A 26993-nucleotide genomic window follows, 5' to 3' on the forward strand; every position below is an offset into this window, starting at 1 on the left:
TTAAAAGATATGTCACCACCTTATGTATTCTCTTTTATGAAATTCATGAAACCTCTTCATTATGTGCTAGGACTCAACCATAGGTTTGACATTAGAAAGACTAACATATCCCTGATCTAAAAGTGGGATGGATTTTGCTCCGCTGCTTATTTTAATACCCTATTTGCAACCATCAGTGTAGAACTTAATCAGGGCTGGACCCACATTTCTTATGTTGTGCTGGAAGCAATTCCCTTCACAGGAGCTGTTCTATGCTTCCTTTTATTTTTTCTCCCCAAATTGATTTTCCTTTCGCATGCATTGTATGAAAAGAGGAGCAGAGAAGGGAAACAGCATAAACCAGTTCAGAGGGAGAGCTCCTTTCAGCCTCACAGTGACTCAGAGCAGCACTTCTGAAGGAACACAAAAGCAGGGTCAGCACTCAGCTTCCCTGGGTATTCTCTTCCAGTCTCCAATGAATGGTACCAAGGATGCTTTCTGAGAAAGAGGTGATGTGTTTCTGATATCTTTGTGGCAAGTGTTACAGAAGAAAAAAAAAAAAAAAAAAAAAAGTTGAAGAATAATTAGGTTTAATGATTTGTTGCTGGTATTTAAGATGCATTTTTAAATTATCTACGCTCAGGAGAATGCCCTAAAATACTTCAATTACTTCTAAGCTGTCAGTTCTTATCAGTGGGATATGTTTACTTCTAACTCTTTAATTTTTGCATTTCAGAGGAAAATGTAAAAAAACCCTACAGAATGAGCTGCTAGACTTGTTTTCCCCTGTGCTGATCTGATTTCTAGAATTCCTGATACCTGCCAGCCTGAGCGTAGGTCCCTTTCCTACTCTTGTGCAGACCCTCAGGTGCAGAGTTTCCACAAATCCTTTTTATTCTGTCTCTAATTTGGGTGCTGACCCTGTGTTGAAGAGACCTTGGTGATCTACTGACACCAGGAAATGTTGGTGAAGCCCCTGTGATGATGCAATATTGCAAAGCTGCACAAATTTCAGTGGTGTCCAGCTGATGGAGCACATGAACTGCAGGATCATCTTGCATGTGAAAATATTAAATTTGAAAATTATTGAGAAGTAGTTCAGAAAACTTTCAGAAAACTTTCTATGCAATGTTAACTCCTTTTTTTCCTCTGGTTAAGAGGCTTCTTAACATTAAAGGTCTTCCTCAAATTGTCCACTGAACTCTTACAATACCCTGTCATCAAGAGGTTCCCATGCAGTCAAGAGTTTCTTGACCTCCAGGAAATAGAAATTCTTCCTTGTTTCTGTTTTCAGTTTTGAATTGTTCCTCTACAGTAGGACTTCCAGGGACTTTATTTTAGGTCCAGACTCAAATCCCCATGATGAGAGGGAGGGGAGGGGTTATTTCAGGCTTTTGATTATTCAGAGAAATGGCTGATGATGAATCTATCTGGGTCCACTATAAAGCCAATACCATTCTGTGAGCTTCTTTCTTCCCTGGCAGAGAAAGTGGAGGAAAAAAAAAATCAGAAACAGGCAAGGAATTTGGCTGGTATGCCAGGAAGAATTCTCAAGCAAAAGTAATTAAGCTCATATATAACTCTTTCCAGACTTTAATGTTTCATGGAGTCATTTTTCATCTACTGAGTGGTACTGTCACAGCACCAGAGATTTAACTTTTACATATTTTCATTATGTAGTCTTGTGCAGCTCTTGCTGATAACAGTAATTTGAAGTGTCAGTGCAGCTGATGAAATCAGATGGGCTATGAAGCTGTATGAAAGCTGTCACTGGGATGTATAAAGTACTTTTTATTTTGCAGTTGCTTCACAAAAAATTTTAAAAAACATAAGCTAATGTGTATTTGTTCTTTCAGTAATATAAATTGTTCTGAAAGATACTTTTTTTTTGTTTGTATTATATAGATTTAGGGGTGAATTAGTTACTTTTAGTAATGAAAAATAAAAATCCACTAAGAATTTTGGTGTTTCCTCTGGATTTTGGACTAGGTTTTTGAGGTTTATATTCAACATAGCTGAGTCACAGAATTTTCTAAAAATCTGTCTCCAAGTGTCACAACAGGAGCTGCCAAGCATTGAGCACTTTGAAAACCAGACCCTTTTGTGGTTTTTCAGAACTAAAAATTGAGCTGTGTGAGCTGCTTTGAAAATCTGTTTTCCACCTGGTATATTTCCTTTATCATGGATAAAGTCTCTCTGGAGGAAGAATATAATTGATTAAAACTATTTTCCTTTTAATTGAATGTGATACCACTGGTGTGCTCCTTCATCACTCTCCCAATTATTTTGGATACAGCAGGAGACTGTATATTCTGGAAATCTGGCCCTCAGTATTCATTTCTTTTGATTCTCTGCCATTGTTTCCATGGTCCATTCCTAGATGTACACAAGGCAATAGTGGGCAAGAGAAACCCATATGTCATTTTAAGAAACGTCCTCAGAAGATAAAAGTTTCCATCTTCCACTTCTCCTTAGCCAAGGCTGTAGCTTTGCTTTTTGATATACATTTTGACCCTACTTAAATTTCCTGTAATAATTCAGAGGGAATGACTTTTTCATTTCTTAGAGAATGGTAAGAAAGGAAACAACACTGAAAGATCCTTCAGAGTCCCTGTGGAAATGGGTTCCAAATCAGGTCTCACAGTGACCATACAGACAGGAGAGGGGAGGCTCCTCAGACTTCTGTGGTTTTTATGTTTTCAGTTTACTCCCTGTCTCTCTGCCTCTCCAACACAACCAGGGGTGCTCAGATGTCATTTGGTTGAAAGGGAGATAACAGAAATCCTTTTTTATTCCATATTTCCCTTTATTTTCTAACTCTCTCACCAATAGTCCTTAGTTGAAGAATTGCCTGTCCACGAGCTAACATGCTGTTTCAGCTTGATTATTTTCAGAAAATGACAAGAGCAATGTCTGGCATTTTAAATTGCTTTTCCACACTCACACTTCTATCTAGGTATTTTGTTATTCAAAAACAAACAAACAAAAAGTTAGAGTGAGCATAGCTGAGATCAGAGGGTTCAGTAGATGGGATACCTCCTTTTGATGCAGCAGAACCAAATATAATTATCTTTTTTTTTTCTTCATGCTTCCTTGGAAACCTTCAGCAACTTCAAAAATCATTATTACACATTAGCACTTACTGCCCTTTTAAAAGACAATGCACAGAGAATTTGCTGCTGCAGCTCAGCCAGGCCCTGTAAGGTTCAGGTGCTCAGTAGGACTTTCAGTCTTTCTTTGATCCTGAGTGATGAGGATAAGGCAAAGAGAACCACAAAAATATAGGCTGCTTCTCCTTTCTCAAGAACTATGAAATAGAAATACATATTTAATTTGTCTGTAAGTAGTTTCTTCCTTGTTAAGAAAAGCCCGTTGAGATATTTAACAAGAATGACTATGGTAATGTTCTTAGTTCAAAAACAAATAGGCAAAACCCATAGGGGAGAAATATTTCCAAATTTTTGAGAGTATTAGAAACACTGCAGAGGAAAAAAATAATGAAAATTACTTGAAAGAGAACTGCCAACTACAACAGACTTAAATAACAATTGGACATATCATAAAAAAAATACTCAGAAACACAAAAAATAGAGATGGAGAAGATATATTGAGCCATGTTCTGCATCTCCTGCTAGAGTACAATTGTTCAGTGCAGTATATCTTTAGTCAAGTGAAGCCTTAAATTGTTCAAAGCAAAGGAAATTCCTCTGCTTCCTTTGGGATTGTCTGCCACAGACTTAAGATCTTGCTGTCAAGGGATGTTTCCAGACATTTAACCTAAATTATGCTCATTTTCCAACCATTAGTGCTGAAGTTCCCTCCTTGGTGTTTATAGCTCTCAGAAGGACCTTGCCATCACAGGCTCTACAGCATTGTTTGCCCCTTACAGAAACAAAAGGGAAGTCTCTGGAAACTGGTAGGGAATGAGAGGGCAGGGGGGTTGCCTGTACATCCTGGTTGCTCAAATAGCAGTGAGCACACAGCTACATTTGCACCTTTCCCTGTTCCATGGTTTGTACAGGATCTTTCCAATAGGATGAATGAGCTGGAGGGCTGTGTGGGACCACAGTGCTTCCAAAAAAAAGTATTAAAGGTGCCTGGCATTTTGGACACTTACCCAAACTGGGATGTGCAGACCATGTGTGACAAGGTAAACAAAGGCAGGGTTGTTTCTGTCCAAGATTTTCAGGGTGCTCTGAGAGATGGGTATCTCTAAGAAATTCTGTAAATCTTAATTTTGTGTAAGAATATATCACACATTTTGATGAATGCCTTCTTGTGTGAGAAACAATTAGCAAAACACAGGTGTGGAGAGGCCAAACCTTCACGGAGAGTGGGTTTATGTTGGAAGGAATATATTGCACTACTCCATCCCTCACACTGGCACTCTCTAGACATTCTGTGGGCTTTCAAATGAAATTATTTTAAAATTTTATCTGTAATTGCTTTCCAGGACCTGCCCCACTTATCCATTATCGCACTGTTGCTCCAAAGCAGGCCAGTGTCAATGTTTTGGCACTTGTTTAATTTCATTGCATCTCAACAGGGATTTCCTTGTATTCAGTTAGACAAAATGTCAAAAGCATTCCAGTGACAGGTAACAGCACACTCACAAAGTGCAAAACGTTTCCCTTCCCTTGAAGGTGCCCTTTTTTCCCCCTAGATCCTTTCCCTGGCTTTAAATGCCTTTAGTTCCATCCCATCACACCAATTTCCTGTGCCTTAGAGTCTTGCTGCCAGATGAGGACGCTGGACAGCGGGATTGGAACCTTCCCCCTCCCTGACTCGGGGAACCGATCGACGGGCAGACACATTTCTAAGCAAGAGTCACCCTTGGAAACGGGAATCTTTGCAGCATCTGAGCAAGTTCCTCTTTCAGCTCCTTCAGTAAAAGCCAAAACTCTTGAGCGAGAAGTGCCTTCAGCAGCTAAGAGCCAGGAGCCTGTGGAAAGTGTAATTAGTCACTCAACATCTGATCCGGCCATGACTGCCAAAGGGATACGACCTTTCCAAAGTCGCCTTCCCAAACCAGCTTCCTCAGGTAAAATGTCAATTACACTGAAAATCACATTATTTCTGCCTCGGCCTCTGTTTTGATTAGCAGGAATCCTGTAATAATGGCAATTGGTAACAGAAATGTTAAATGCGGAGCAGAAGATACTCTCTTTATGAATGCGTAAGGTTAACAACTTTGTGGCCTGAGCCATATGGAAATTTTGTTATACAAAATACTTATCTGAGAAAGAAAAATTAGTTTAGTACTTAAAGCCTTTTCTCAAGAAACAGTACTTGAAGAAAAAAAACCCATATGACAACCTTGGAAGTTGACTTGACAAAGAATACGGATGTTCAGCAGTATTCAGGATCACACTGTACAAAGTATAAAGCACAGCCATGTTGTGACATAGAAAAGATAAATTCATAAAGACTTGCTTTTGATACTGGATTTGAGCTAAAGACTCATTTGGCCTCAATGCATAAATTCTGTCCCACTGAATATACAGCCTTGACCTCATACAAGGTTCTCATTAGTTACTACATCATACAAACACATTTCTGTATATGAACATAAAGTACCTGACTTTCACTTATGAGCTATGTGTGTGTTTAAGTTATAAAGGAAGAGCTGACAAAGGTATAAAAGGACTGGCAATCCATCAAAGCTCCAGAAAGTAACTCTGTATTATTAAATAGTTCCATTGAAGTCTGTGCATTTTTTATAAACAAACATTGACTGTTTATATTTGGTTTTGGAAGGCTTTGGAGTTATTAATGTATATGTTAATAGCATTAAAAATCATGTAGCATTAACAATGGGGAAATTTTCATAGTCAGCACAACAGATACAGCAGAAAGCACAGTAAAAGTGATTAGCTTAATAGAGAAGGGTATTGTTTTATCTTGACCAAATGCAATGTCACTCATTTATTGGGGTTATGGTGATTAGCACTGTGTCAGTCCAGTTATTGCTCCTGTAGAAGTTGTGAGTATTTAACTTGTATAAATTTGTATCCCTTTATAAGAGAGATTCTGTGTAATTAGCATGTAAGGCTAAATATCAAGTTTGAGCTTAGTTTAAGGCCATCAAATGTATATTCTGCTAATGAGCTGACATATATTGAACCTAGGAGGAAAGAAGCCTCTCTTATATGGCCATAGGATGCATAACAGAAGGTTTCTAATTAAACATCTCAGAACTCAGTTGATTTAGCAATATTCCCAGTGCAGTATTGTAGTGGTATAATAGACTGCAAACACACATGGTATGCTTTATTGCAGACTCCCTTGCTTGTTTCAAATCAAAGCTAAATAAAATATATTTTAATACTTAGTATTTCTAAAATAATTGTAGTGTTAATTGATGATACAGCTGAGAAGGATTCAGAAGAGAAATCTTAGTTATAGATTACGTGCTGCATGCTTGAATGGCCACATGTGTGACCTCAATTCAGCAGTGTGTTATAGAGTAGAGCCCATGATTAAACACTGTCATTATAACAAATTGAACAGAAACTGCAAGCATTGAATTGCTTCATAAGAAGTCAGTAGCAGTAAGATTGTTCTGATCTTAATGCTAATATTCACTGCACCAACCTTGTAGGGTTTGTATCTTAATTAAATTGTCATGAAGAGATGTTACAAAAAAGTAGTATACATCAGATGATGGGGTCAGCTCATTCTTTACTAGACTATCTTCATTCAATTCTCCTCTCCCTCACTTTCTCATCCAAATTACAATTATCACTTTATTTCATATGCACCATATATCTTCTTTGATGTTTCGATTTTGCATAGTGCAAATATAGCAAATAAAAAAGCTGGCTTTCTGCTAGAAAGGTACTTCCAATTATATTTATATTAAAAGATTGTTCTGTAAGAACATTAAATAGCAGAGGAGAAGATCCTGAAATGCCTAGAAGTAGTTACTGAATGTTGTTTCTTTGTTGAAAGGGTATATATATTTCATAACTAATGAAGAGATTTAAATTCATGCCTTCCTCTTCTCTCGTTAACTGGAAAAGGATTTGGATGAAATTCTGCTACTTTAGTTAGAAATATTCCAGTAAGTTAGTAAGTTCTTCCTTTGAGTAGTAAAATATTATTGGACATAATGAAAGTATCACAATTTGCCCTCAGCTTTTACTGAATTATAATTGACACACTATCATGAAGATGCTGATGAGACCTAGAATTTAAATAATATCTCCCTTAATTCAGGAATAATTAACCTTGCAAAGCAAAGTGAACATGAAGCAAGTTCTGTGACCTCTGCCTCATTAGAACACGCTGAAGAGACTGTGGAAAATAGAGAAGTTCTTCCGGAGTGGACCCCCAAGAAAACTACTAAACCAAAGGTATAAAATGAGTAGTGGCATCTCTTAAATGAGATGGGTGCTGTGGCCAATGTAGAGGTATCAGTGTTTTAATGGCCAGTGTTTTAATATGGTGTGAAGAGTAACTAACAATCTAACAGCTGCATTTACTTCCTTACCCTTCATTCGCTGTCTCATTATTTATCAGTGATAATAATACAGCACCTAAAGGGTCTTTGTCCTCCTGGTTCTAAAGGAGGACAAAGAACCTTTGTTTCCTTTTCTAAAGAAAAAGAAAAGGAAAAGGAGACCTTTTAGAAAAGGAAATTGAGACATTTTACTCCATTCTCTTCTAGAAAAGTTGATCTTGTTTGTTGCTGTTCATGAGATAGAGATTGTTTTTTTTCCCCAGGACTAGGTTTCCTTGTCAGTATGGCTGTGTTGTATGAGACTTTGAGAGGTGCTATGGAAGTACTGTGAACAGGAAAATACTCTTCTAACATGTTTCTATGTGGTTTTGGGACTACAGCTGACTTGCAATCTCTAATGCTGGGCATTCCTGGCTGCATGCGGGTATCCTCAACTCTGCTTCCCTCTCCACAAGTGTGTGATTCCTAACAAAAGAATGTCCTTCTGCATCAGTTAAAAAACTGCAGCATGGATGGAAAGATGGGGAAATTATTATCCCTATTAGAGAAACAGAATTAAAATCTCACTAGAGCCGCCAGAGTAGGGGTAGTAGGTGGTATTTGTACATGCTATCACCCCAACACTATCAGGCCTGGCTTCCCCCTGCCTGGTTTGTGGGGTTTATTGTACTGAGCTGCTGCTCCTGAATGGTTTGAGCCTTCAGGCCTTCCATGATTAGAAGCTGTCCAGAGCTGTCAGTGTTCCTCTGTATTCCCAGAAAAAAAAATCAATAATGCTGCTTCCTGGAAAGAGCTGGCACGGGAATCACCTGGGAACTAACAGCTCTCCAGTACTGCAGTATAAGTATCAGGACAAGAGACATGAATTTAGGAAAAAACTAAGATTTACTGGTGTGGAAATGGTGTATTGTCTACTGGTCATCCTAACTCTCTCTAGAGTTGCTTGCAGCAAACTATTTGTGATGTGACAATTTTGCATGTTACAAATAGACTGTATTAAACATACTTGAGAACTACCAAAATTGAACTTGGTGGATAAAATTATCCAAAAATGTTGGTGGAATCGAAAACAATGTCACAGTGGGGGAAAAAAAGTTAAAATATGGATTGTTTCTGCCAGACTGTCTCAGGGGATCTAGCAGGACAAGAATGGATTATTTCCCCCGTGTCAGACTGATGAGTGGACAAGAATGTGGACTGTGTGGACAGACTAGCAGGACAAGAATGGATTATTTCCCCCGTGTCAGACTGATGATTACTTGCTTGAAGGGGTTAGACTGGTAATGCACACTTTCCCAGTTGAGCTACCTGTTTATACTGCATGATGAATATAAAATGTGCTACTCCCAATACTATCTTCAGCATTATTTTGACATATTTGCATTTTCTGACTTGCTGCCATACCCTTCTTTGTGTAGGACACAGCTCTAAGGGTGTGCATGTACTCAGCGAGCAGCACTGACAGTGAGCCAGAGCCAGAGTACAAAACCACTTATTTCAGAACTGCAGAGGAGACTCTTGTGGAGTTAACAAAGAGCAACAGACAAGGTAATTGAAAATTGGTACATAAAGATGTATGTCCCTCATCCCCACACTGACTCAGCAGCAGATGGTGTCCTTCATTGAACTTTCTGTCTAGATTTTACTTTCTAACCCCAAATCTTTCTTCAGTCTAATTTTCCATTAACTTTTTATTACCTTTTTCTTTTTATTATGTGTAAATTCTTTTTCCCTTCTTCCACAGTTTTTGCTAATGGGGGCTTAACTTGTAGGTTTTTATACATAAATCTCTGTGGTGCAAATAAAAGTAATTACATTATTACAAAATTGAAAAGTGACTAGAAATATAGTTTTCTTTTTTTTTTTTTTTCTTTTTTGTTATACAGCCAGTTGAAATAATGCAGTGATGAAGGCCACAGTTTCCCAACCTCTGTGTCAAGGTGATGTTGGTTATGGTACCACAGTGAACTCTCTCTCATTTTCCTCTCTGTATATATTGCAGCTTTCAAGTAAGAAAGCTTTTAGTGAGAATTGATGGCAATTCGAAATTTACTGAATTCCACTAGATAAAAATACATTAAGTGAAGTTCTCGAGATAATAGTTTTCTGTGTGTTTAATAACCTGGGAAATTGCTGCCTTGTCTCCATCACCAGCCTGCTGTGCTCGGAGCCACCTTCCCGAGCAGATGTGTGCCCGGGGGCGGCGAGGGGAGGGCGGCTCTGTCCTTGTCCTTGCAGCCCACAGATCCCTGCAGGTGGGGAATTCTGGCCAGTGCAAGGTGCTGGCACCAGCCTGGAGCTGGTGCCCTGAGCAGCCCCAGGCCTGGCCTGGCAGAGATCAGCACCTGCAGCACAATCTCCAGGTGACGATGGCACGGAGAGCAGCACGGGTGCTGGATGCTGTGCTCTTCAGTGTCTCCAACATTTGGCATTTTCACAGCTAATCCATTGCTTGTGATTCCATGGGAGAGAGCAGAATAGGAAGCTAGGACCATTTATTTACATTAGTGCTGCAGCTTTGTGGGTTTAATCTGTAGAAAATGCAAGTCATTTTAGTCAGCCCATAAACACTTATTTTTACAGATTTTGCTTTTTACAAAGCATATTTTAATGCAATAAATGTGGGGGTTTTTAAAGAAGTACAGAAGCTTTTTTTTTCCCTGCATTCATCACAATTTGCAAAAAAAACCCCACCCTATTTTCATCGTGTGTTAGCAGTTGCTTTAAATGGCAGCAGATTCCAAGTCTAATGATATCTAAGCATGACATGGGATGACTATCTTACATAAAGATCCATTAATTTTGTGTATTTGCCTCCCTTTTGAGCCAGTAAGAGAATAAAATACGTAATTGTGATTGAGACAAATAGAAGATTATGACACATTATTGCAAAAGTATTTCTGCTGTGCTCATTCCTCATAGTCGGGGTTTCTGTCCTGTGCTGTGTAAATGCTGTTCTCACATGGAATTAACAACCATGCTTTATCCCATTCTGTGTTCAAAGGTCTCAGTGTCTTTATGCACACAATTGATATAACCTCAAAACAGCCACATGAGGCTGGGGCAGGGGCTCCAGCAAACCAATCCACAGAGAATATTTTTATATGAATAGATAATTGCATTTATTAGCTGAATCCCCAAACTCACTGGCTGCACAATTATAATGTTGGAGTGATTATCATTTTCCATTTATGAGCAGGGAACAGAAAGACTGGGTGCCCAATGCAAAGGCTATTAAAAGTCAATGATAAGACTTTTGTTGATTTAATGGGCTTAGCATGAGATTCCCAGTGCATTGCCCAATGTTACAGAGAAGGTCAGTGAAGCAATAGGGAGTATGCCAAACATTCCAGATCCTTCTGTTCCAACCATGAAAGTGTTTTGATCTCAATATCATAAATTGGTTCTACCCTGGTGTGATTCTGTTAGAGGCATTGGAGGCAGACCTTCTCCTAAGGCTGTAGGTTAAAAGGCAGAGTTGAAGTTTGTGGAACAAGAAGTGTCAGGAAAGAACTTAATGTTCACATAAACATCTGTCTCCTGTGTGCTTTCATGAAGCTGCAGAAATTTCCCCTGGTATTATTTTGTTCTTCTGAATGAGTTTTCAGCCTTGGACTTCAGAAACCAGGGCTTTATTCCTAATGTTGTTGTGCTACAGCAGGATCTAAAGCAAGCACCACCTTCTTACCTTACTTATATGTTTTTTATGCCGTTGTATTCCTTAAAATGTAGTGAAAAGGAAAAAACTCTCAAGTACAGATTATTGTACCATACTGAAGGGTATGCTAAAGGAACTTAGCACATCTGCCATGTGAGTCTATTAAAAGAGAAGAACAAAATCTTGCTGCACATAATTAAGTGGGAAGATCCCCCAAATTAACCACCTTGTCTATAATTTGAAAAGAAAGGAAATTAGTTCTGTCTGTCTCATACTATCTCCTCCAGCTCAAACATTAAGTGTGAACAGGCCCCTGTATATGCATTGGAGAATTAGAAGGTAGTATTTTTAATGTTTCTATGGCATTATATTTCAGATAAAACAATTTAAATTCATTGAAAAATTGTAAAATTACATTAAAATCTATGTAGACTGTCATAATGATATTATTTGTTACATCTCTTGCAGCTATGCAGGAAAAACAAAGTCAGAGAAGGTCGTTTTTGGGGAACCCAATGTCAATTTTGGATTTATACCAACACAGTCTCTATGGCCACTTTGGAGAGGATGGACCTGAACAATTAGCACATTACAGTTTAATTGAGCAGCTGAGTGGAGCTTCCAGTAAAGACAGCAAGACCAAGGAGAGCCCAAGTGTGAGTTACTGTAATTTTTATATTATTTTTCATTTTGCTCATTATTATTTTTACTTCCCTTTTGTTTTTTTCCTGAGTGTGTCGATTGATTACTAAAACCAGGCAGACTTGGAAAAAACATGACCTGCAGAAGAGTAAAGATCTGAATATTTTTAGAACAGAATGTTACATTTGAATGCTCACCTGTCACAGAATTAGACTTACAAAATTGACAAGTGGGGACAGGCTAGTGCTTGTACTCCACCATTAGTGAGGAGTTGAAATTTAAAGCTAGCAAGTAAACACAGAATTTATCTTTTAAGGCTGCTCCTTCACATATAATTAGATAGTTTGTATAGAACAACATGGATTAAATTACTTAAAACTCTGGAGAAGTATTCCTGAAAACTCAAATGAAATTGTGCTATGGAAATCGCCTGTCTTCTTGTTTCTTCTGAGATCTTGGTGTCAGATTTGATGGTTTGAAACATTATTTTGATGAAGATCAGTCCTGAGCTGGTGGGTTGACTTTAATGCTAAACAGAAAGAAATTTGTTTTCTCCTCTTACTTCATGTGAATCCTCTTCCTTTTCTGTGTCTAGAAGTATTGAACTGACATCACACAGTCTCAGCACCCTGAAGAGGAACTTTTCAACCTGTTGTTTTCCTCCTCTGTTCTCATGCCTTCTCCTCTCATCATTTCACTCCCTTTCCTCTCTCCTTTGATCTAACAAGCTAATTTCTTTGAAAATAGACACTCAGTCATGATCCAGTGTAATCATTTTACTTCCATGTTCAGTCTGTTTCCCCAGCTCTTCTTTTTAGACACAAGCTCTTTTATTTCTGTGTGTACCACTCAGCACATTTTGGGAGTGTTACACTATAAACAAAGGTGGTAGCAAAAAATAAGGAATTATGCTGGTTTAAAATTTATTGGTGTCGTGCATAAATGAAAAAGAATTTTCATCTCTTCCCAGACCCATTTTCAGTTTTAGGAAATGACTGTGCCTTGCAACTTCAGAGGTGATTAGCCAAAGTTAGAGTCTTAGAGCTTTCAGGAATCTGGGCCAAATATGCAGAAGGAATACGAAGAACAAAATGGCAGCAGCCCTGTTTATTCCAACTCTGTTGGCATCAAAGTCCTACTTAACTGAATATTAAATTCACCACAAACTTCAAAAGAAAAATCCTGAAATGTATGTGCCTCATTTCCCAACCAACCCAGAATATGATTCCATTTTAATATATGTGGGTCATGTTAGAAAGAACAATTTCAAATAATCTGACTTCATAGTTGGGAAGGAAAAAAAAGGCAAAAAGGCAGCAAAAGGGTGTTAAGAAGGATACATGCAGGAAAATAATTTGAGCATCCACTTAATTCCTCATCTTGAACATCCAGAAATTCATAGCTTAATTATGTGTAGGAGATGAATTATATATGTGTGCATATATATATATGTGTGTGTATATATGAAAAAAATACATAATCAGTTCTGCCTTCTGAAGGCCAAGGTCTTTTGCTATTAACAGAGCAATTAGATTTGGTTCCAGTATAGAAAAGTGACTCAGAGTTGCATCTACTTTTAATTAGTTATTTTCATGTATTCCTTATATATGATGTCTCTGCAATGTGCCCAATCAGCCTCAAAACCTAAAGAAAGCCATTGAACAGGCCTTAGGATCCTGTAAAACTCCATCATTTAACCAAAAGGCATCAGGTGTAGCTCAGCCAGCACCAGCATTTTTCATGCATTATGTTGGGGAGCTCTTGAATTTACTTTTTAAGGGTCTGAAATAGCTCTCCAAACAGCATTGCCTCTCCCTGAACAGCAAAAGCTCAATAAAGCACTAGAGATTTGCCTATTAGTATTAAACTTTTCAGAATGACAAATGAGAGGAAGTAACCATGAAAAGCAGGTTGCCCTGAACTCCTTGTTTGAAACAGCACAGCAAATTTTTTCCAAGCTGTAGTTTGTCCAAGAGAAGAAGATCTAGAGTCTGTTTAAATCAGAGCTGTGTGATCTGCAACATTACCCACAAAAAGAGGGGGACAGCAGAGGTAGAAGCACTTTATGGCCGACAAATTTTAAAAAAAAATCTAGGTGTATAAATTTGGGGGGAAGAATAATGCATCCTTCATGCAGAATATTTGGTGTTTTGAAAAAGGAAATCGTGCAGACTTAGAATTTAATTCCCAAGTGGCGTTTGTCAAGCCTTGAAAAAACCAAACAAAAGATGTGTGTCAAAAAAGTGTCATGATGGGCAAAATGAGTTTACAGTGCTTGTCTGAAGAGCAAGTGTGCCGAGACAGTGTCTGAGCCCAATTAAAATGGGCTGTACAGCTGCAGGATGGCAGTGGTGCAGACTGGGGGCTCTAATGAGGCAGTCAGGAAGCTCTCTTAGCCCAGACTTGGCATTTGATTTGTCTCCTTCCCAACCAATGCATTCACCAGCCTTGCCTCCAAAGTTTATACACAGCAGGTTTCATCAGCAAAAAAAGTACTGTACAGGAGTTTCTGAAGAGAAACAACTGATGGGCTATTACTGTGATGAAGGGACACTGCAGGGACAGTTTAAGGAACTAAAAAGTGCTTTTAGACATTGAAAGGAAAAATACTTATTGTTACAGTCTTAAACAGAATTCTGCTTAAATTCTCTTGGCATTAAGACCAATTTTACATTACTTTTATTTTGACCTGAAAAACATATTCTGAAATTGTGTCATCCTTTGGCATACTGCAGAATTTTGGATGAGAAAAGCAAATCACAATTTCAAAGAAAGGAATGAAACGCATTGAATCATCAGCAGAAAACTTTCACTTAAATTAACAACAGTGGAGTATTTTCCTCATGCAGGATTTTCCAAACAAGAAACATTCATTTTCTGATCTGCAGTCCACTGTAGGCAGCCCCTGGGAGACACCTTGTCAGTGAAACTTCACTGAGCCCTACATTAAACAGATGCTCCTATTCCTTGCACACTGGGAGTGCCCTGAGCACTTTGCCAACATCATGACCATGTTTATGCAGTGAAAAAATTATTTCACATTTCATCAGTTAATTTACTGTCTAGACTTTAAAAGCTCAAGTGACTTTTTTCTTACAAGAATTCAGGAAACAAGATGGATTTCCCTTCCCCAGGCCCATTGTTTATTAACATATTTTATAATCTAACAGGAACCATTAGGAGAAGTAACTGAGTTGGTCAAAGATTTTATTACTTAATCATCCTTATGGTCCCAAAGAATTATGAAAAATATGTTTACTTCTCCATCCTTAACCAACCATCGCATGCTTTTACTCTGTAATACAGCCCTTCTTGCTCTCTTTTGTCCCTATTACTCAATTTAAGTCACCATCAAGGCTTGCTTGGGATTTCAAACATGACTTGAGAACTTTAAAGAAAAGATCTCTTATGGAAGGAATTGGTACCCATCAGAAGTTTCTAATTCCTCTTGTTTTCCCCCAGTTGTGACGAGATACATAAGAAATCTGACATTTCAGGCACAATTGTTAATTGCATGGGCACTTGAACTGGGGGACTCATGTAACAAAAGAGTTTTCTCTGTGCAGTGTGAGTTCTGGCCACATCCACCATGCAGGGTTTGGGTGTGTGGAACAGATGATTCATGAATGAGATCAAACCCCCGTGCCTGGAAATTCAAGTAGACATTAGAAAGAGCTGGCAAATACAGGCCAAGGAAAAATTAGAGATGTTGCTGCTGTTTAGGCTGCACTTACAAATAGGACTGACCTGGCGGCATTCCCAGATAAACTGAAGGATTTTACAGCTGAGTAAGCTGATTGGGAGTTAATGCTGTATGATTGACCTGTTGTGCTCACATTCTCCTATTAGCAGAGAGAATACCCACTAAAGCACTAGAAACAAGGCTAAGTCTGGTAATTGCACCACACTTGCCATCCTCCAGGATCTCCAAGCATTAAGCTGATAGTAGAGAGGGTGTTCCAGCCTTGCTGAATTACAGCATCACTTAGAGCAGCCCAGACACCTCTGCAGGCTACACTAAAGAAAGTGAGGGGGAAATAAAGAAAGGCCTGAGCTACTTCTCCTTGTGTCTCATCTCCTACAGAGAGCAGTAAGACTTGAGCTGGGGTATGAACTGGCAGCGCACTGGGTACTATTCACCTCTTCAGGCAGATTTGGAGAATGTGCCAGAAAATGTTGTGTGCCTGATTTGGGTCCTTTCAGACCCTGTCTGAAGGTGCTTTCCTGTCTCTGAAAGAGAGAAGCTCTTTGGCTCTTGAATTAAGTCTCTTTTAAAAAGGACTCTCCATGTTTAAGTATCTGGAGTAATTCTAAGGAGACCATGTGCACCCTGCATTCACAGAGAATTAATTTTTTCCACTTTATCAGATGTGCTTAGGGAGGGATTCTGCTTATCACATGTCAAAAAGCTTAAGATAATGATTTTGGTCGAATTAGCACTTGGGAAGAGATATATCCTAAGACTTTAAACAGGAAAGGAGGTATTGCCCTGGGGATCTACTTTCTTCCTTTCCCCTGACCAGCAACTGCCTTATCCTGAACACCAGACTTTCAACCTAAAGTTAAAAATATGAACATAGCCCCAAACATTCCTCTGTTGGAAACTTAATAAAAGTCGGCCATTGTAGTTATCATCTGTATTTGAGAAAGTGAAACCACATCTCAGGGCACACTCTGGAGAGCACTAAATAACTGCTTTCCTTTTACTTTCATATAACATGAATATCAGCAGCTGGGGCAGCCCTGGGTGATATTTTGCTGGGCCAGCAGGATCTGTTCTGCTGTCTGGAAATTGGTGACAGCAACATGGCACTCATATCTCCCCCTCAAAGATTTTTTTTTTCAGTATTCTTGCCACATCACTTGTATCTTCCCCTCCAAGTTCTGTCTTCCTCCATGATTTTTTCTCCTGATTTTGCAGCATCTGTGAGGTTAATTTGGGCATCTTTTGGCCCTTTGCACTGCACCTCATGTAATCCTGGTCCATTTTCTTGTAGTCACTCAATATCCCAATTTTTTTTTTCCTTCAGTATACAATCCATGCATCCAGCATCTATGTCATGTTACAACCAGAAGGAGGCACGAAATGTTGCTGAGGACTTCCGTCTTGGCTTGTTTTGTACAGTGTGTGTGTTTCTGCAAATACAGAGTTTGAAGCAGCTCTTGGACATTATTATACCAGAAAGCAATTCACGGTCAAAGAGGTCCCTTTTCAGTAAGAAAAATAATGTAATGGGCAGGATCAAATACAGAAATTAGGTGACAGTAGTTTTCTGTGTACTAATTGCATAATTTAGTTTACATCATATCAAGCACAGAAACCTCATCTCCTCTTTGCTGTTTTTCTGATCAGGCTTACGAGAGAGGAAGATGATGAGGTGGGGAGGGAATCAGCTTCATTTGTTTTCCTCGCCCTGATGAACCTGGGATATTAAGGAAGAAATTGGCATTGTACAAACTGTAGATGGGAAAGAAGTCTGCAGTCTCATTCATCCATCTTTGGTGTTTTAAGATCTTTGCTTTTCTTTCAAGTAAGGAATGAATATGTAAAATATTTGCATATGTTCAGAGAGGTGATCTATTATTGTAAACATTTGGTGGTATTAATACTCAGCACCACCATGTGGTGCATGGCCTCATGGGGGACCTTTGAGCTGCACATTTCCCCATTTTGTCAAAATTGCCTCAATAGGATTTTCCCTCTGACAGGCTTGGGGCTGCAAGATTTCCTTTCTGTGTAATCACTGGGGTTTGATTCTCCGATGAGTGATGCAATACTTGTGCCATCAAAGCAGGGACTGCCTGAGTAATTGCCTGAGTTGAAGTAAAACCCATTGTCAGGGGAATTATATAGGAGTATTTGACAACCTAAGTGACAAAAACCACAGGAGCATGGTCTGATAAGAAAGCAGATTTGACCATACCACCCATGGGAATAATGCAGAATTAAATGTATTTTTTCTAACCTGAAGTCTGATTTGCTCATGTTAAATTATAAATAGGCTAAGACATCTGCAGACATCAACAAATCACTCATATCTGCATGGTTTTTACCCTCCACAGGAGAAGTTCACAATCTAAGATCTGCTTCCAAGCCTTATATTCCCAATGAGGTCTTTATTGTTTCTAATACCTTGCCATCAAAGTTGCCCCCAAAAAATAAAGTGAAGAGACAGTAAAACAAGCAATTTGAAGCCTAGCTAGGCAGTCTTCTGGGACCAAAGCCTCACTTGACACACATCACTTAAGAGAAATGTTGTGTGGTGTGGAAGAACATCCTTACAGCCAGCCTGAGGAACTGGCTTGGCAGCAGTAAAAAGCTGCAGTTATAGGAGACTCATTTCTCTCCCTGTGCCTTCTAGGTGAAACTGCTGAGGTTTCTTATGCTGCTGAGAGTTTTAGTAAAAAATTATGCAATGGAGAGTGGTTCAGCAAGGAGGTTGATAGCATTCTCCATAACTTCCTTAAGTTTTTAAAAGGCTTTGGCAAGAGAAAACATTTGGAATGCAGCGTCCACCAGAGAAAATAACTTTTTTAATGGTATGCAAGGGACATTTTTAGGGAAAAGATAACCCTAAAAAAAACCTGGAAGCTGCTATCTGCTGAAGCAGTTCTGCTTCTGGCATTAATGGCCTCAGTACTGTGCCACCAAAGCCCATTCTGACTAGCCCTCCAGCTGGTATAAAGGCTATTTTATGTTTGGCTCGTGTATTTATGGGGATGGGTAGGTGGCGACATTTTAACTCAAATATCTTTTAGCACGTAGTTTTAAGAGTATTTAGGTATCAGTGAGGGACAGAAAGTCTTTGGCATCGGAGAGCAGGCTGTGTGGCATTTAAAACACATGGTGTGCAAGGCTAGCAGAAGAATGGTTTGGATGTGAGTCTGAGAGAAGATGTGAAGTGGAAACAGGAAAGCCAAGGGCTTCAGGCATTGCTGGGCAGGTAGGTGCAGTTCCAGTGCCTCTGGCACAGTGTCACCAAGTGCTGAACTCCCCTTTCACTCACAGCACACAGTGATCTGTGTGGCTAGTCAGCTGCCAGGTGCAGATGTCTGGGCTTGTGATTTAAAGCCAAGATGTTCTGTGGCCACAGCTGGAGCCTTGTGCTCACTGAACCCCTTTGGCACTGTAAGGAGGGGAGAACTTTGCCCTTTCTTAGTGGAAAAACTTGATCACTGGAGCAGAAACCCCATATCCCACCATCACAGCAAGTAATTTCAAATTACAGAGAGAGGCTTGTCTTTTCAGCATGTGGGAGCTGCATAACCACGCTACACACTGGCCCACATGTCACAAAAAGCCCTGCAGCTCATTTGCCAGAGTCCCTGAGGGTCGGCCCAAAGCTGCTCACGTGCAAGTGCCCAGAACAGCACAGATCAGCTGTGCAGAGCTGTGCAGAGCAGCACAGAGCAGCTGTGCAGAGCTGTGCATTTACAGGGACTCTGCCCTGTCACAGCTCTGATGGTCTGGCTACCCCAGGTCATGTCTCAGCAGGGCTGAGTAGCTGCAGTTAGCAGGATGTGGGTAAGACCCCGACACATTCGGTCCCTGCTCACTGCAGACACATCCCCAGCACTCCAGTGTCCATTTGCCTTTATAACTGGAGATTACATCTGGATTTCATAGGCACAGGGGCTCTTAGGTGGAAGCAGGAAGATCCTTTAGTCTAATAAGAACCAAAAGTACATACAGAATAAAAGTATAATTTGCTAGTGATTTCCCCGAGTGGAAAATGTTCTGGGCTGTTTTTCAGAGGTTTGACAGATGGAGCTGATGTGATTTGCAGCATGGCCCAAAGTGCACTCATGTTTCTGCCATTTGTAACCAGACATTCTTCAGTCCCCCATCTTTGGAAATAGTGCTGCAGGTTTCATTTCTCTCGCTGTGGAATAGGAATATTATAATAATACTGTGGGCCAAAATAGAATTCAGGACACATTAACAGCGACAAATGATAAATATTAGTAAGCATGTGAGATGGTATAATTGTTGTAATGATATTAGTAATAAAAGAAAAAGCTGAAAAATAGATTGGATCCAATAAACATCGGACTGACTCAATCAAGATAAGAGCAGTAAGGCACAGAGGTGTGTTCAGTGAGCTGTTTGTTTTCTGAACCTGGAAAATATTTTGATTCCAAGAGGACCATGTGATTAGCAGTGTTAAATGAGATGAATAAGGCTGTAATATTTTTGTGAATTGTTTTTCCAGCTGAAGCTTGCCTTCCCCATCTATAACAGTGATGTGTTTTGAATAAAGCACTCCAACATCACACAGAGAAGGGTGGAAAATGACTGATCTTTTAGTGTGAGAGTTCTGTACCGAGGAGAGTACATGAGGAATAAATTACAGATGATGGTAGCAGGAATTGTGGCAATATACTGAGAATATGTTGGCAAATTATTTCTATTTTTAAGAGGATGCTTTTTCTTTCCATATGCAGATGACAATAATATCCTAATCAACATGGTATTTTATGTCAAATATTGACAAAAAACATATTGAAATAATTCTTTGGTGTTTATAGTTTGTTCCACTAGCTGTTTTCCTTTCCCAAAAGTGATTTGACTTTTATTGAAATGAGAAGTTATACTAAATTTTGTGCAGTATGACACATGGACTCTCTATAACCTTAAGAAAAATATTGGTAAATATTTCTTGCAAGTTTAAACTTTCTTCTTTATAGCAGGTCCCAAAGTGTAATATTTTATCTCTTACTATATTTTTAGGCCCCAATACATGAATTTCAGGCTTTTGCAGGATTCATATTAATTTAATGAAAAGTAGTGTTTGTATCTGATAGGAGGAAAAAACATGGTATTTAGCAGATTTAGTAGCAAAAAGTGACACAGGGAACATTGGGAAATTCACAAGATGTAGTTACATAATTCAAATGTCTAATTATCCCTCACAAAGGCTAAGAGTGATAAAAGTTTTCATAGCACATGTCAGAGTCCTGGCAGCCTGAGCTGCTCGTCAATCCCTCAGTGACTGAGACACAACCTGATGCCTCTGCTCCCATTAGTGCCACCTCCTCTCAATCTCCATCCTTTGCCTCCTCATTAATAGAGGTCACTAAAAATTCTACCTACTGTACAAAATTGTAGCCTGAAGAACTTCTCTTAGCTACTCTAGTGTTAATCTCAGCAAATCAAACCCCAAGTGATTATTATGTAAAAAATTGCCAGTCAAACACTTTAAAGTGATTTTTCTGACATCCTATTACATATGCACATATCCTATGGGTTACTGAATGCTCTGTAAAGCAAACTGTAAAACAAGGTCTCACATGGGTTTGGGAGGATGAAGAATAAAGCAGAAGTGGGTGGAAAAGAAGAAATTAAATATGAATAGGGTGTGTTGCTGTGGATTATAAAATTAAAATGTTAACTATGCAGTAATAGTCTATGATATTTCTTCTAACAAAACAAAGTTACCAGATTGGGAAACTTGTTGGTAACACATATAATAAGACAAAAAGCAGATTTGAAATGTAAAAGCTTTTCAGACAATGCCTGAAACTGAGGAGCAGAAGTAGCAGAGCAGACAGCACATGTTTGCTGGTTGCTCTTGCAAGAATTATTTTTCTCTGCATAGACCAAGAGGAGCCTTTTTTATGGCCTGTAACTAATCAGTAAAAATAAAGGTCAGGGTTTCTTCAAGCTTCTTTTCTTAATGGCTGTGCCTAAATGGATATTTAGACACTTCAGCTGCCCAGTTTTCAAAGGTGCTACAAATCTGTAGCTCTTGCTGATGTCTCTGACCAATCCATGTTATTTGCATCCTGTGAAAATCATGGAATTTATAGACATGCTTGAAAATTGGTTTCGATGTTCTCCCTCTAACTGGCAGAATTTTGGCCTGTAACATCCTGCTTCTGTGGGCAATGACATGGAACGTCAGCAGACATTTCCCCCAAGTTAAAAGGAAGGCCAAATACTGTGCATTTCTAATCTGGTCCTACTGTGCTCCCATTAAGATCATATCATAATGAAATTCTTCATCTTTTAAAATCTATTTCTTTATTGCATTTTCTGCAACATTAGTGTATGAGCAACTGGAAAAAGCTAAAACTTTCATTTGTGTCATTTTACAGAATATTTTTACTATCACTATCATAGGAACATCATCCTATCTTTTAATGCTTCCTAGAAACATTATGGCAAGCCAGGGTACAGAGAGCTCAACATTTGTAATACAGCATTTCTACAAATAAAATCCATGGTGAAAACATGGAAGCTGTGTTATGACATTGTCACTATCATATTTTCTGGAAAATTCCCTTGCCCAGGATTTCTCTCCTGGGAAGCTGAGAAGCCTCAGAGAAAAAGGAAAACAATAATTATCTCATTTGCTTCTCCTGTGTTTTGCTGCTTTGGAATGTGGTTGGAGATTGTTTCATTGGTTTCATGTGAATTGTTTTTACTTATTGGCCAATCAGGGGCCAAGCTCTGTCGGTCTCTCTGAGGAGAGAGTCACGAGTTTTTGATTAGTATCTTTCTAGCTTTCTGTCTCTATCCCTTCTGTACTCTTTAGTATAGTTTAGTATAGTTTTAGTATAGCATTCTTTAATATAATATAATATAATATCATAAAACAATAAATTAGCCTTCTAAGAACATGGAGTCAGATTCATCATTTCCTTCCTTCATTGGGGTCTCAGAAAATCCAAGATGACATCATTAGTGGCATGGTGTTGAAAAGAGAGGCAGCAGAGCAAGCCAAGGACAGCAGCCACCATTTAGAAGCTGTGTGATGTGAGGGTTGGAGCCTTCCTGACTGACTGCTGAAAACTAAATTGTCTTTGGAGCTTCTGTTTGTTTGTGCAGTTTCATCACTTGTGGTGATAGGAGAAGATGAAGTGTCTGGCTGGGCAGGAAATTTAGGTATGAGGACATTTATCTTCTTGTCTTGTTCTACAAGGCAAATCCTGCTGGGTTTCTCCCTCCCATTCCATGGAAGCTGCCTGGCTGCCCAATTATTGTGCTTGGGAAGAGGAAAGGGAGCTAAGGCTGATGTCACCCACAGGCGTCACAAGCTCTGCTTTTAGCTCAGCGCTGTCCTTCTGTTCCTGTGAAAGTGTTGGGGAGCCCACTCTCTCTCCTCCACAGCCAAAAACTTTCATACAAAGCAGGGACTTGGGATTTCAGCTATCTCGTGCCATTCCTGGCAGAGACATCTGTGGGAAGTAGAACTTTTGCCTCCATATCCTGTTTCTCTGGTAGTCATGGAGTCCGGATGTCAAAGGATAGAAAAATCCCGATTTATGAATGCAGCACGATGTGGATAATTACCATTCATATTTACTCAGGGGGAGAAACCACTGCAGAGTCCATAGGCCCCAGGATACAGAACATGAAGACAAAGATCTCCATAGGTTCCACAGGCTCTGGACAGCACAAAACCCTGGGGGTTTACACGGGGCACTACAATAGGAGTGAAATCAACCACTCCAATTGATGCATCATAGCCTGCTTTGCTGCTGCTGGTGGCTCTAGAATTTGCTAACCAACTAGAATTTTGCTAATCCAATTCTGTGAGACAGTTGGGAGTTTAACAAACGTATTTCAAATTGTATTTTGGAGAAATCTCAAGCATGGGGGGAACTGGTCATGTTCTGTTCATTGCAGCAGATGGCATCCCATTTGGTGTTTGTTAGCTTTGTTTGCAGCTCAATATTTTGTTTCTAGGGGAACTCAGTAAGTTAAATAATTTATTTCTCTAATGCATCAAGATTCTTATCCAAACTCCACTAAAGTCAGTGCAAAACATTTGATTAACTACCACGTTCAGTGGATTAAATGCCAGGTTCTGTATGTTGAAGAGTATTTCAGATGCTCCCTAGTGAGAACCTCTGTGAGGCCTCTGCCTTTCTATGGAGAAATTTTTGCCTGCAAATAAAAAAAATATTCAAATACATTCAAAAAGCTTAACAGACAGGAGCGCAGGACTGTGGAGATAGGGATGATGTCCAAATTGCCGAGCCAATTGCTAAGCCTCTCTTGCTATTAAATTCCCCATTTTTTTAAATAAAGAATATAAATAATACCTTCCAGCTGCATTTGGAATTTAATCTAGTACTGTTAGCAGGCTGCCTTGAGAGCTTTGAAGGCCCCATAGCAGCACTAAGCAAATAATCATTATCACTTAATATTCTCATCAAGCATTCTTGCTCAAGATGGAATCTTGCATTACAAGGGCTAGCCATAAACACATTGCTCCTCTGATGAGGAATTTTCTGAATGTCAGAAGCAAATTCACACCCTGATCCTGCAAGGAGTTTTGCATGGGCAGAACTCTACCACCTTCAGCAGTCCTGCTGTAACCATGCCTGTGCATGGAGGAAATTTTTATTCTATTGTTATGAGTATTTGAATCCTGAATAATCTAAGATATTGAAGAAACTAACACTTAAAAGAGGGGGGATTTTTTGTATTTTAATAAGTATTAAATGCCTGCTTATTTTCAGTAACACTTTTTCAGATTATTCATTTACTAGTCAGGCCTGGCAACTGCTTTGTTCTGTATTTTCATCCTGATTTTCTGTTTGGGTCATCTTTGGGCATTCAAAACATGAGTGTGTGTTAGCTGTACAGTGTGGCTGCAAGAATTCCACTTGTATTTTAGTCCTCCTAGTGGCCTATTATATTAACAATATTACAATCTGTGGTTTAGGCATAGGAACATGTTCTGTATCACCAGTGCCTCGCTGCAGTTGCAGCATTGATACTGCAGTAACACTTCTGCACTGCTAAAGTCAATAAATCCCCTAAAGCATTTGTGCAACAGATCCAGTCACATGGCAGCTATCACTTCACACACTTCTCTTTTTCTACAGAAATTGCAGTGAAATCAATCAATGCAAAAAAAACCCTATTCTTTCCCTGCAGGAAGCCCACTGTGGGAGCAGGAGCCTGTGCTGCTTCTTCACAACAAATTCCTTCTTCAGTTATACCCAAGAGAGGTTTTCTCACAGCCAGACAAGGGGGGGTCAGAACCCACAGAATCAGGGTTCCCAATATATCTTTTCACTGTGCCTTCTTTCTCTGAAAAATCCTCAAAAGCCTTGCCAAAATATCACCTCACAACCCAGGAAGGGCCTTTTACAGCCCAGGTGGGCTCAGCACAAACAGTGACCTCCCTTTCAGGTCCTGTTAGGTGCTTAACCTGAGCTTTGCTGGTGTCCAGGGAAGCTGGAAAGCAGGAAAGGCAAAGCTCTGTCCAGCGGTTGTCCTTGAGATTTCTGTTTTGAGGCTGTGGCCTTCCCAGAGAGTTTGCAGCCATTGATGCCTCCTGCCAGCTCCCAGCGGGAGACTTTCTGTGTGCCTGGCTGGGCCACCAAGCAGGAGAGAGCTTCTCATGACCAGAAACAGATGTACTCATTTCTAAAAGATGAAGTAAACACATCTAAATCCATAAATTACCTAAAATTCCCCTCGGATCACAGCCAGATGAGATGCATGTTAATCAAAATGGATATCACTGCTTTAATTCAGTGAAGAGGCAAGTTCAACATCTATAAATCTTCTGGCTGTAGCAGCTTCCATCTGCATCTGTAGCAGTGGTCTCTTGGTGCCCAGCATTGCTCTGCTTAATTGTGATTATTTCTAATAATTCTAATTCTTAATTCTTCTAATAATAGAGAAACATTGTTTGGTTTTGAGCATCCTTTAGAGTTAAAAAGACTATCACCTGCCATCAGCATTTCAGACATGAATTGCCCATTCCCTGCACGTGCCCCAGCGTGCATTTTGTACACACAAAGTGGGTGCTGTAAGAGTGTGAATGGCTGGCCCCAGTGTCAGGAGCAGCCAAAGGAAACTGCAGGGAAGGGAGCAAAGATCCCACATCCCATGGGCACCTCCCTGAGGTCATGTTCATGGGAGCATTGCATCATCCCTTCCTCCTCAGCACCTTCAGCCACAGGCAGGCACCAGCAGCTCCCCAGGGATCCTGGAGCTCCAGCCAACAGGCCTGGGTGGGAAAACCTGTCCTCCAGCACATCTGAAACTCAGCCACGAATTTCTTAGCTTTTAAATTGCATTTTTTACCTGATTATCTTCCAAAGGGTTTTCTAAACTCTTGATTAATTTTTGGGTTGGCTATTTAATACAGTGTTTGGTTAACTAATTCATGTAGTTGTTTATAATTAATGTCTTGCTATAAAATCATCTTAATAGAAGGTTGGGGGTTTTTGTTTTCTTTCCAGTAGAATAACAAGTTATTTTATTATTCAAACAAGGCTTACTTCCTGCTGTTTTCAATAAGATTTTTAATAAATATGTAAATTTAAAAATTAATTTACTGCATACGTTTGGCAGCATGATTCTTGAACTGACAAAAGTTTGATGGATTGTAAAATTATCCTCCATAAAAATCATCAGTCACAGTAAACAGAATTTATCAGCCTCTGGTAATTCTACAGCTTTTTCTTCATCTTATCTCCTGTTAGGAACTCACTTAAAATTGATTATAATATAGTATGTTTCTAGAAATGTAATTCATTCATATATTAATTAGATTTTAGGTTAATATCCCATCATGGAATAGGACATGAGCCAACAGTTTTCCTGTTGTTGCAGAACTGCAGTAGAGAGCCCTTGATTACTGCTCCCATGTGGTTTAACCACCAGGACTAATCACTAATCAAATTCCAGCAACATAAAATGGAACATCCTTCATAGCATTTATTTTCTAGCTGACTTATACTATGGGCTTTTTATTGACACAACTTGCTGTACTGAAATGAACTAAAAATTGCGAGAGGATTTATCCTTCTACTTTAATTTGGTTCTGCAGCCTGCGCCTGAAGTTCTGTCTTGGGTTTTTGTGCGTGTTGTGCTGCTGTCCCTGAAATACTCTGCCCTACAGCAGAGATAAATTGTTTGCATAAATTTAGAAGGTCCATGTAGATGACTGTAACTGTTATGTAGGATTTGTTAGCAGATGAACTTAAAACATAGGTTTCCATCTGCAGTTCATGCTTTGCTTGAATCAGTGCTGGAACTCAGCTCATAACATCAGCTGGAGAAGTGGCAAGCACAGTCACGTAACCAGCATCATTATTTGCATCTATCCTGTCCCACTTTTCTCTGATTACAAAGGAACTTCTCTAGTCTCATTGCACAGAGTCAGAAAACAGTATGCATGTGGTTCAGGCTGCTACAGATTTCCTGGGAAGGCAACCTGTGCTCTGCCCTCTTCCCCTGCTCCTCCAGGAGCACTTATCCCAGTGCAGGACTGCCCAGCC

The 26993-nt window shown here is 39.4% G+C and overlaps 1 protein-coding gene across 1 annotated transcript in view; it reads left to right on the forward strand.

Moving 5' to 3' along the window:
- NCKAP5 (NCK associated protein 5) overlaps positions 1-26993 on the forward strand; it is a 242907-nt gene that overhangs the window by 207131 nt on the left and 8783 nt on the right. The window contains exons 16-19 of the mRNA XM_041473262.1: positions 4706-5020; positions 7198-7334; positions 8860-8989; positions 11568-11755. Of these exons, the coding sequence (XP_041329196.1) occupies positions 4706-5020; positions 7198-7334; positions 8860-8989; positions 11568-11755 (770 nt within the window). The remainder of the gene's footprint in view (positions 1-4705; positions 5021-7197; positions 7335-8859; positions 8990-11567; positions 11756-26993) is intronic.

This window comes from Pyrgilauda ruficollis, unplaced genomic scaffold (genome assembly GCF_017590135.1).
Source record: "Pyrgilauda ruficollis isolate IOZ18807 unplaced genomic scaffold, ASM1759013v1 scaffold3, whole genome shotgun sequence".
NCBI lineage: Eukaryota > Metazoa > Chordata > Aves > Passeriformes > Passeridae > Pyrgilauda > Pyrgilauda ruficollis.